Consider the following 12357-nt stretch of genomic DNA (forward strand, 5'->3'; position numbering starts at 1 on the left):
ATATGCTTTTTTGCTAGCCCTCCAAACACTATTTTATGGGGCAGCACAGACGGTGTAATGGTAGGTTAATTGACTCCAAATAAAAATTAACCCTAGTGTGTATGTGTGTGAGCATGTGGTAGGGAATATAGATTGAAAAACAGAAAGGGGAGTATCCCCTAGATATCCCCCAGCACACTAAATTGTACCTGCAACAATACTTGAAAACTATATGGTAATAGAGATTCAGAGATATTTGTTGCATGCATGTGTAAGTACATGGTAAGCTGCCAGGCCTGGCCAAGTATTGCTGCAGGTAAAATTAAGTGTGCTAGGGGATACTCCCCATTCTGATTTTCTGTTTAGTATGACCCCTCCCCTTCATGCACCTGAAGAGTATTGCCAAATCGATTTGAGCAGCTTCCATTTTATATTTAGGGAATATAGATTATTAACTCCACTGGGGCAGGGACTGATGTGAATGGACAAGTATTCTCTGTAAAGCGCCTCGGAATATGTGTGCGCTATATAAATAACTGGTCATAAATAAAAATAAATAAATATTGTAGTTTATTTGCATCTTGTTATCTTTGCCATAGAATTTAGCTCGATAATGCAGTGTCAGTTTATGTCTGTATGATGTTTTTCTTGGTCTCATCTTAATGGCTTTTTTTACACCTGTATCTGCAGTGTTTGGCTTTCTAAATATTATGCCTAATGTACCACTATCTATCTTGTGTCTCACTGCTGTATATTTCCTGCACAATTCCCTTTCTATATGAGAAATAATATAAAAAGTCACGTTTTGTGAAAAGCATAATAAATTATTGTGGTGGGGGGGCATATATGTCACCTATGATGATTGGTGATTTGGCATATGCGTATTCAGATCATACTTGCCTACCTTTGTTTGTTCGGCGGACTGGGCCTGACGATTTGCGTAATTAAGCCCCGCCCCCTCGTGTTAAATTGCCACGATTGGCTCAAATTGAAATAGGGGGCTTACTAACTGCTTTAGGACTCCTTTACATTTGGATTTAAATCAATTGTATGACACGCCTCTCAGATGTAGCAGTACACGTCCACTGTACCGCTGCGCTCATAGGTGCTGCTTTCACAATCTCCCTGACATGCTTTTTCAAAAGTAGGCATGTATGTAACACTGCATAATGGGGGTAAAGTGCAATCAGGGAGATTGCTAGTCTCTTCAGGGAGTTAGGGAGATCGCTACTATTTCGGAGAGTCTCCCTGACATTCAGGGAGAGTTGGCAAGTATGACCTAACCACTGTTATTTGTACAGATGTATACTCATTCACCTAGCGTTTTTGCGCCATATGGTGTGAGACGCTTGTTGTTACTTAGATGCTCTGCCATGGGTAACAATTCCTTCTTTTTCCTGAATTTTGCATCTTATTACATTATATCCACTATAAGTTGTTTACCGTGTACCAGGCACACTAGATTAATACTTTTGTTGAATGGAATTGGTATAACGTCACAGATTAAGCAAAATGATACATGCTGTGAGGCATGGAACGGGTTGGGACTGTCTTTTTCCTTTTTCCCAGATTAGCAACTGAGTTCCACACAGAAGTACATGAAATGCCAGTCACATTAGTTTTGTGAATAAGATGCAAATTTTAAGAGAAAATCTCTGGTGGGAAGCTTGTCGCGGCTAAGCTGCAAGGTTCATTACGTGCTTTTTGGTGTGATTTGACCAAATGTGTATGCGGACACATCAGTACTTTACCAAAAGCATGTGGGAACTCGTAATTACAGTTTTATGGTAGGTTTGCTTTCCCTTATATAAGATTTATAGAAAAAATATATAGAGAAAACGTATAAATATGTGAGCAGCTTAATAAAGAGGCGAGTATTCCCTTCCCATTGGAATATAAAAGAAGAGTTCTCAGTGCTCAAAAGAATAGCAAGGTTGCCGTCAGACAAAGATTACGCATAGCAAAAAGAAGCATACACTGGACCTATTTCAGATAGGCGATCCGGGTGCATTACTGTTCCTTTACTGTTACTTGTATACAGGTGGGACAAGAATTGCAAGATACATAATCTACTGATTATTCATATGAGAGTATATGCACTTTATTATGATTTACATTTTATTTTATTATTTATATTGGTCTTTCATAAGATTATTCTTTGTTTTATGTACTCTCTTTTTCTGTCTATGGAATCTCTTCTCATTAGTGTGCTTGGTCGCTTCAGTAACACCCACTGCTAACATATGCATATAATCAAGCATATAACTACAGTATGCATTCTTTATAGTCAAATATTGGTAGTAGAATGGGGTGAATTGGAAAGCTCAGTGCCTTTCAGTGTAGCACAGTGTGACACAGTTGGGATAGGGGTCCCTCTCCGGGGGTAGATGGACTCCCTCTTTACACACAGCAGCCGTAGAAACAGGAGATAAGTCTGGGAATCTTGTACAAACTGGTTGGCGCCAGTCTTTATTGTGCCACACACAAAAGTATAACAAAAGCATAAACATAAATCCTAGCCCGGCTGGGCACTAACTACACAGCAGATTCCCTTGCTATAACAATGGTAGGGCCTATTGCCCTCACCATCAACAAAACACATGCACAGTACTTACAGGGTTTTAACCAAATGTCTCTGAACAGGCTAGACTGCCAGCTCGCCCAGGTATGAGACACTCAGCCACAAACAAACCCAGCTTAAATCAGCCAGTTCCAGGTGGAAGCCCTAATGAGGCTGCTACCAAGCTGAAAGGCCCAAGACTTGGATTGGCCTGTAGATGGAGCCCTTCCTCTCCACATCCATACCCCCAGGACCCATTTCGGCTTTTCACAGAAGCCGACATTACTAGTCTGCTTTCCTAACAGACTTCTCCTGTGGGGTTTTAAAATACATAAGACAGGAATCTGGGACAAATATAGAAGCCATTCCACACTTCTCCAGTGGTTCTATCACAGCTGTCATAGAATATCAATTTACCAGTAAGTCAGTTTGTCAAATTTCTGCCCTGCTAGAGCTACCCCAGTCAACTGTTCTTTTATTGCGAAGTGGAAAAGTATATAACCAACACCTCAGGTGTGAAGTCGTAGGCCACAGAAGCTCAAAGAATAATATTAACAAGTTCTGAAATGCGTAAGGTGTAAAACTTTTTTGTCGTTTCCAACACTCTCACTACTCCCTTCCAAAGTGATTCTGAAATATGCATCTGCACAACAACTGTACGTCTAGAGCTTTATGGACTGGGTGTCCATGCGCAAACAGCCTAACAGAAGCCTCAAATTTCCATGTGTATTTCTGTGTGTTTAAACTGGCTTATTTGATAGTTCTTATTGGTATCCTGGAAGTTGCCCAAGTTTGCATCACTAGAGTGCAAGCAGGTATATAATGTGTAATCCAAAACCAATCTAGGCTCCCTGTCACCATGCTTCTGAAAAAGGGCCGGTATATCTGAAACATGTCAAGCTAGTGTTAAGTGACTTCTGAACGGACTGATTACAGGAACATTTGCCAGTGTATACCTATCTTTGACCTGTGGTTTCCGGGACCATTGTGATCTCTTTTCCTTATACCATCTGCATGGGTAGCCGATGTGCATTGTGAAGCGAGCAGTCTTCATGGGGATACCACCAAGTGTGGTTTAAATGCTATTTTTATCTTTGAAAATGTGAGTGTGCTGTGGGAATAAACTGTTAATCCTCTCCAATGGTGTTGCACTATTGTTCTGTTTCTCTTTACCTTTGAGATCACAAGTATATGAGGTGATTGATTGATACTCTGTGTGTAATAATGCCAAAATCAAACTGGATTGACCATTGAAATAGAGAACAAGGATTGGTTTACTAGACTTGCTGAGCAGCCGTACAAATATTGATTTGCGGAGTAAAGGCGCACATCCACTAGCAGATGAGGTAACGACAGGACAATTACGACATCCCCTGCAGTGCCTACACATTGAACGATTTTAGTGCCCGTGTCATGCATGATTAATGGACGACTGAACGATAACTATGTCGTTATCGTTCAGTCGTCCATTAATATTTGCTAGTGGATGTGCTCCTTAAGACATTGACTTTATCTGGACCTTTTTTGAGATTACACATTATATACCTGCTTGCACTCATTCATGTCATGATTTGATGTGCTGTGCAGTCAGAGATACTCTTCTGCATGCCACTAACACATGGTTATTTGAGTTACAGCCTTCCTGTCAACTTTAACCAGTCTGTCCAGTCTCCTGTCTCTTCAATAATGCATTTTAGCTTAAAACCTATTGCTCACTTAATGTTTTTTTTGTTAGCACATCATTCTCTGTAAATTCTACTGAAAATCCCAGGATATATACACAAATGTGTCCACATACATCTTACCTTAGTGCGCTACAAGTCACGTTAAACATAACGTGTGAGCGCCGTTCAACTTGGTAGCGCCAAGTGTCTTTTTGTGCTATATTTTACCTCCAAATGCATCTTATTCACAAATAGGTCGCACAAGCAGCTTCTGCTGATTAAAATGATATGCAGCATGCCTATATTCTGTGTGCGACTGAGGCTGTATCTGCATGCAAATAAGACGCGTTTGAAGGTAAAAAGTCACACGAAAAGTCGCTCTGTGCTACCGAGTCACGTTACGGCATGGTGCGACTAGAAGGGCTGTTTAATGCCAAGAAAGTAAGATGTATGTAGACACATCTGTATACAGTGGCTTGTAAAAGTATTCAACACAATTGATCCAATAGTGCTCACTGGGATATGCAATATTACTTGGTAGTCTTTTCCTATCTTGTGCATGGCTATAATTTCAGTTTTCTTAGAATGCTGTTTTTCACAGCTTTCCTTTAGATTTACTGTATGACCAGTATTATTTATTTTATCCATAAAAGCTGACATTTTCTAATGATACACAGGTAGAGGCTAATAGACAGCCAATTGTTATATATATTTTAAAATAATGATTAGTGAGTTTGAGAAATGTATTGACTTTTTAGGGGGTTGAATGTTTTTGCAAATGACTGCAGTGATCATACACAGATCAGAATTATGCCCACTGGGACCCATCATTTAAAACATTTGGGATCCAAGTTCACTTTATTGGGTTCCATCGTAATTCATGGTTTTGTTTAAAGTCCATCCTCCCACAAGCTCCTTAAATGCCCATCAGATCTTCTCATGCCCATGTGACCCACATGCCCCTTAAATGCCAATCAGACCTCCACCATGTTATCAGCCCCCATATTCCCCTTAAGTGCCATATGGACCTCTCCCATGTCATCAGATAACCCCAAATTTTCATAAGTGCCAATTAGACTTCCCACATGCCCATCAGAGTGTGAATCAGACCTCCCTCATGACATCAGACCTCCTAACACATGCCATTTAAGTGCTAGTAAGTCTTACCATACAACCAGGAGCCCTACCCGCAGCCTCTGGTGGGAGGCAGACCATCTTACCTGCCACAGAGTACAGCAGCTTTACTCCGGTCTATGGAGTACCGACTACTGTACAGGTGCTGTCAAGATAAAAAAAAAATGTAATTACAATATGCTATGTGAATGTTTATTTTTGATTTGTTTCGAAAATGCAAATATACCGAGAAATGTTGATCTCTGCAAAGAATTATCAATGAGTATGCATTTAGCTGTACCTCCAAATTGTCCTGAGTTTTGCAGGACAGTCCCATTTTGCGGGCCGTGACAGTGGCAGAGTTTCTAACAAAAGTGGGCATACCCGGATTGATTGGGGTGTAGTTATGAACTGATTTGGACCTACATTGACCTGATTTGTAATGTATTTTTTAGGTGAACTTTTGCAGACAATGCAGTGTAAACTTGCACATTGACTTTTCAGAGACAATAATATGTAGTTTTTGTTTTCATTTTTAGTTAATGAAGATGCTGTTTGAGAGTTCTGATGAACGCATTGACCTTGAACTAATTTCTTTCTGCATAAATCTTGCTGCTAATAAAAGAAATGCGCAGTTAATATCTGAAGGTAAGAATTGGTTTATTAAGATTAAGATTTATTATCAATTAACCAATTATTGAAAACTAAAATGTAAGAGTAATCTTGTTTCTTTTGTTTTTTTTATTAATTTCTTACGCACCTTTAACTACTTAATGTGCTGAGAAATGTGTATACCCTATGTATGCATATTGTTTTTATTATGGGAAAGTTGACTAATGTATTATGTCTCTAAATAAACATCATGTTTTAAAGGGGTCACTCAGTGTAAATAAACCTATTGTAATGCTTTGTTTTAGGATGTGGTTCTTTTTTTTCTTACCAGGTCCTTAACAACCATAATTATAGTGTTCAACATGCTTATACTCAGATGGAAATATATTCGTTGTCTATTAAAATATAAAATATTTTGTCTGTTTAAAATCCTTATGCTGTGTTACTGGTATAACTCAGATTTTTTTGATGGGGGAAAAAAAAATCTCTTGTTAAAATTATAAACTATTGCAGCCAATTGGCAGATTGTTAGTAACATCTGTAACCATGTCAGTGCTGTCCACAGTTTGTTTCTGTGGTTATATTTGCTAAGGAAGTTGTTTTTTTTTCATTATAATGCTGTATGTTAACTACAAGCAACAGTATATGTTTCTAAGGTTTCAATAAGTGAATCAATGATCTTGTATTATTTCATAAAATTTTAGTACCGAGAATATTGATTTGTAATTTAGCAAAATCATTAATGGAGTTAACATTATATGGGTGCTTGAGTAACCATTAATTTATTTTTGTTATGTACTTTCTAAAATAAAAGATTTAATAAAGAAATTTGTGTCCCCTCCTATAATAAATAAATATGTACTTTAGGAAATGGACTGAAAATGCTGATGAAAAAAGCTCTGAAATTTAAGGATCCCCTGCTAATGAAGATGATCAGGAATATATCTCAGCATGACGGGCCAACTAAAATTTTGTTTATCGTAAGTTGTTGTTTTTTTTTGCCCCACTATGTAATATTAATTCAGTACAAATGTCATTGGTAGTATTCTCACCCAAGATCATTGTTTTTTGCTAGCTTTTTTGGCTCATTTAAGTGGAGACCCTGGTTCTGACATCTATATGCAGATACCTTTTATTTAGATTCTAGCAAGAAAAATTTTTAAAATCAGTGTACAATTAGTTACGTTTATACAGACTCTTAGCATACACTAACGCTATGTGTTGTCTTGTTACAGACATATAGCAAACATACTGACCAAAGTTTCACAGGTTAATAAGTAATGGGCAATATAATACTGTACACACAGTGCCAGGTAAGGTACGGTAGACCTTCTGGTCTAATACTAAAAATTACACAATGTTATTATAGACAGTTTTCTACCCATTTGTAAATAATCCTGTAGCAAATAATACAGCATCAAGCTCAGACTAATGACTATGGGGAAAGGAGTTTGCAAGATGTTTTTGTGGATGGTTCTAATTTTTTTGGAGGATAGACTGAGGGCATGCTACTGTCATCTCTGCAGTGAAAATAAGGTTGAAGACTAGGGAATGTGCAAAGGGGAAAGTTAAATAAACTGGATGAGGTGCCTGTAGTGGTTTTTTTTGCTATTAGTTTCTTGCTATTAGGTTTTAGAACCAAGTTACAGATTGTAAACTGTAAAGATGAACATAGGAAATCACAGTAATGTTGCATACAGTGTGAAACACAATAAACTAATCAAATATGAAATATAGGAATGGGTTGAAGAACAGAATCACTGCTGATGGTGTCCAGGTTTTACATGTTAAAGCATTAAGGGGAGAATTCAAATGAATGCGATGTTGAATAGCGCTGGGAATGAGTGTCCAGAGCTATTCAATTGTCCACATCATGCCCTGCACTTAAGTTGAGAGATGCAGTTTACTACGCCTAATGCCAGAGGTTTAGTCGCGGTAAACAACATTTTTCGATGTAAGTGCTGGCGCACGCTGTAAGCCCGTAACTGGCATCACGGCACTAGTTTAGTCGGATTTCTGCTCACAGCTCAGCAGTGTGCAAGCAAAAATTCTTACATCACAACCAATTGAATAGCTCCGGGCACTTATTCCTGGCGTTATTCAACACCGCTTTCAATTGAATAATTGAATTCCCCCTATGTCCGAACAACCACTATAGAAAACTATACAGTCCTCAAACCCCCGGCGTCCAGTCCTTAAAGCCCCGGCGTCTCTTTGCCACTTTCAACTCCCTCCTCTGCCCTTCCCCTCCTCCCCTCCTCGCTCTCTGCCCTTGATTTTGCCACCCACTTTACATCTAAAATTTCCTCCATACATGAGAGGACATCATATCCCATCAGACCCTCAGCACTCCTCCCCCTCCTTTCCCTGACCACCCCTCCCCTTCTGCCTCACCAGCTCTGACATCCTTCTCCCCTGTTTCTTGAGAGAAAGTCATGGTCCTCATCCGGTCCTCCCCTCCTTCCACCTCCCATCTTGACCCTATCCCTTCACATCTCCTCTGTTACCTGTCTCCTTCTGCCTGTTCCCATCTTGCTCACCTCCTTAATCTCTCCCTATCACCTGGCACTGTCCCTTCTGCATTCAAACATGCCCTTGTCTCCCCCATTCTTAAAAAACCTACCCTTGATCCTAACATAATTTCCAACTACCGACCCATCTCTCTTCTCCCTTTTGCTTCCAAACTCCTTGAGCGTATTGTTTACAACCGCCTTACCACCTTTCTTTCCTCCCACTCCCTCCTTGACTCATTTCAATCTGGCTTCCGTTCTCTCCACTCCACTGAAACTGCCTTCACAAAAGTCAGCAATGACCTCCTTGCTGCCAAATCCAAGGGCTACTACTCTCTGCTCATTCTCCTTGACCTCTCTGCTGCATTTGACACTGTAGACCACCCTCTCCTCATGCAAATCCTTCACTCTCTTTTAGGTGAACTCATAAACTAATTTGACCTCCAATATCATCCCTATGCTGATGATACTCAATTTACCTTTCCAGCCCTGAGCTCTCCCCCCTCATTCCTTACCCTTATCTCTAACTGTCTCTCTGCTGTCTCTTCAGGGATGTCCCAGCGCTTTCTTAAACTTAACATGTCTAAGACTGAGCTGATCATCTTCCCACCCTCTTCCACTACCTCACTTCCCACAATTTCGTTATCCATTGATGGCACAACTATCTCCTCTAGCCCCAAAGTGCGCTGTCTTGGAGTTATCCTAGACTCCTCCCTCTCATTTATACCACACATTCAGCACCAACGCGGGCCTGCCATTTCCACCTAAAAAATACCTCCAGAATTAGACCCTTCCTCACCCAGGATTCCACTAAAACCCTCATCCACTCACTGGTCATCTCCAGATTGGACTACTGTAACCTTCTCCTAGCTGGCCTCCCAGTCTCTCACCTCTCTCCACTACAATCAGTTTTCAATGCAGCTGCTAGACTCATCTTCCTCTCCAGATGTTCTACATCTGCTTCCCCTCTCCTTCAAGCCCTACACTGGGTCCCCTTCCCCTTCAGATGCCAATTCAAGGTTTTTACACTCGCCTACAAAGCCCTCACCAAATCCTATTCCCACATGCATTTCTGACCTTCTCTCCCTTCACACTCCCGCCCGTCCACTTCGCTCAACAAATGCATGCCGCCTCTCTTGCCAACTGATTACTTCATCCCACTCCCGCATCCAAGATTTTGCCCGTGCTGCTCCCTTCCTTTGGAATGCTCTCCCTCTCCCTATCAGACTCCTCCACCTCTCTACAAACCTTCAAACGGGCTCTCAAGACCCACTACCTTCATCAAGGCCTTCCAGCTCTCACCCTAACCCACTTCATGCTTTCCTCCCTATCTTCCCCTTCTGTGTCACGCCTGTCTGTCTGCCCCTCCTCTTTAGAATGTAAGCTCTCACGAGCAGGGACCTCTTCCCTCATGTGCTTCTCTTTACATTTTCTTCTACTCTTTACTCCCTGCTGCTTTTTTGTGAGTGCTTTAATCGCTAATGCAGCAATGTATATAAATTGTGTCCTTGTCCTGCACTATAATGTACTGTAAGTTACTTGTTTCTTGTTCACTTATTAGTTCTATGTACTATGTAAGGCGCTGCGGAACACTTGTGGCACCATATAAATAAAAGATAATAATAATACATAACCTTGTGGTGTATGTAGAAGTAGGAAATGGAGTGGAGGTATAAGGGTCAGGTATTCTGAAAGTGCTATATCCACATAATTGCTAAGAGTAAGGGTTTAGTAGACAATTCTGGACTTCAGGAATGAAAGAGTCCATGAGTGGTGGTGGGAATTGAGAGAAGGGAAAATAAAATCGGTAAGCTGGTCGGTAAACGAAAACAAAACTCTAAACTGCTTCTGTAGAGAACGGAAGGTGGAACAACATCCATGATCAAGAAGTAGCATAAGCAGTTTGGGAGTAAGGGGGGGTCCATGACCTACAGTGATGTAATGAAGAGTAGGAGATGTAATGTGCAGGATTTCTCAGCAAGCTCTTTGCTTCAGTGGAATGTGTATGCTGTCATGTTAATGGTAGGGTAATGCTCCTGTGCATCTGTCACTACTACTGTTCTACTTTAGGGTGAGATTAGCCTACAGAACAAGTGCACCCTCACTGTTTGTACAATACAGGTGTTTGGTATGTGAGTTCAACAGTTAAAATGTCTTTCTTCTTCGGGTTCCATAGGGTCCACAGGAATTACCTTGGGATATGTAGTTGGACAACGTCAATTGCACCAAACAGCAAAGCTTTGGAGCTCCCAGCATGCACTGGTCCTCCTCCCTATATACCCCGCCCCCAGCCACAGGCATTCAGTTGTTTTGTTTGGTACGCGGCAAGAAGCACCTGTTATGCAGCAGGACTGTTTTTTTAACTTCAGAGTTTAGCGGTACCAGGCGCCTTGAAAGACGCTTATACTGCGACTCCTACTAACTCCGCCTCCGCCGCCAACACCAGCTTCCGCTTTATGTCACTGGGTTTTTGGCAGGCTTCGGTGTGCCTTAGCGGCTCTTGCTGAAGCCTGGGACTGTGGTCGGGAAACGGATACGTCAGGTAAGCGGTTCCTTTCGGGGAATCATGCGCTAATCGCTCCCATACCTCTGGTGTTGAGACGCATCAGAGGCGGCTGCGTGTGAAGGATGTTCTTCCATTCCTCACTAAGGCGGCCGGGGCCATATCGTCTGTTGCCGGGGACGGGTGGTAAGACGCACTAGAGTGCACTAGTCAACGTCTTGCTACCTTGTAGTTCAGCGTACCGGGACGTCAAAATCGCAGCGTAGGGGAGATAAGGCACTCCCCCGGCTGCCCCTCCCCACCAGTCACATACTTCCGAGTGGAGTCCCTGCGTCTGGTTTACTATTGACCACCTCGTGTGTGCGACACTCGCAGTTCAGCGTTGTCTGTGCATTGTTACACTGGTCTCAGAGGTCTGGACTGTCTCCCTATATACCTCTCCCTCAGGATTTGGCATATAGCGCACTCTATATCCTACCAATCCCTTCGGGGCTGGTTAGTTGATTCAGAGTCCATATTGCTTTAGCAAATGTGCGTATTTATGCATTGTATGTGACTATAAACGCTAGCTGCTGGGTATACACTGCCTATTTGCCAAAACTGTCAGGTATATTATCACTGTGTTTCTCCTCATCACTTTGAAGGTGTGTGGGGTGTTTCATGAAAGTCACATTGCATTTATCCTGTATACCTTTTACCATTTATACATTTGTCATGTCTAAAGGTACAGGTAAGAAGGAACATGTATGTCCTGTGCTGCAGGCTTGTCTGAGCAGGTTGTTAACTAGGGGGGATTGTGTAGTACTGTTGTAACAGCTACTTTGTCTCTGGTACACCTGCACCAACACTGTGTGGCCACTTGGTCTCAGATTTTGTCGCACTTAGTGGACAAAAGACGCAGAAGCACTGGCTCCGGTTGCAGTGCCTCATGCTACAAGGTGTTCACGGCATTGGTGTCCTTCTATGTATATGCCCCCCATGAATTCCTGTTGGGTTTATTCTACTGCTCACTGTAGTCAGTGTATGCTGCTGTCCACAGCCTCTCCGCAGGCAGTTAGATCAGTAGCGGGGGGAGCAGGGGCATAGGGTTCGTCACCCATGGCCTTTAGAGTCTGACTCGGCCTCCTCATCAGACTTTGGTACTGGGAGTAATGGACCTGTCTCGGTGAAAGAAGACCATTAGTTCCTAGTGGATGTCCCGTCTCTGTAAGAGCGGAGTCTGTCCTTAGTACGGAGGAAGAGGAGGTTTTATTGACATGTAGGGAGCAATCTTTAGACGTCAGAAGGTGATTAAGAATTATTGTTCTCAGTCTGGGTGCTGACGAATCTCAGGTCTGAAGCATTTTTTATGCTACCAGGAATATAAACCTCTCTCTACCTAGGTTGTTTCACCAGGGGGGTGTAACAAATTAGAGG

General features: G+C 41.7%; 1 protein-coding gene across 2 annotated transcripts in view; it reads left to right on the forward strand.

Annotated features, from left to right (window-relative positions):
- Positions 1-12357, forward strand: part of KIFAP3 (kinesin associated protein 3) — a 244430-nt gene that overhangs the window by 165305 nt on the left and 66768 nt on the right. For both annotated transcript variants that reach the window (XM_088460529.1, XM_088460530.1), the window contains exons 12-13: positions 5856-5964; positions 6796-6908. In XM_088460529.1, the coding sequence (XP_088316655.1) occupies positions 5856-5964; positions 6796-6908 (222 nt within the window). The remainder of the gene's footprint in view (positions 1-5855; positions 5965-6795; positions 6909-12357) is intronic.

Source organism: Taudactylus pleione, unplaced genomic scaffold, assembly GCF_031769625.1.
Source record: "Taudactylus pleione unplaced genomic scaffold, aTauple2 ptg000048l, whole genome shotgun sequence".
NCBI lineage: Eukaryota > Metazoa > Chordata > Amphibia > Anura > Myobatrachidae > Taudactylus > Taudactylus pleione.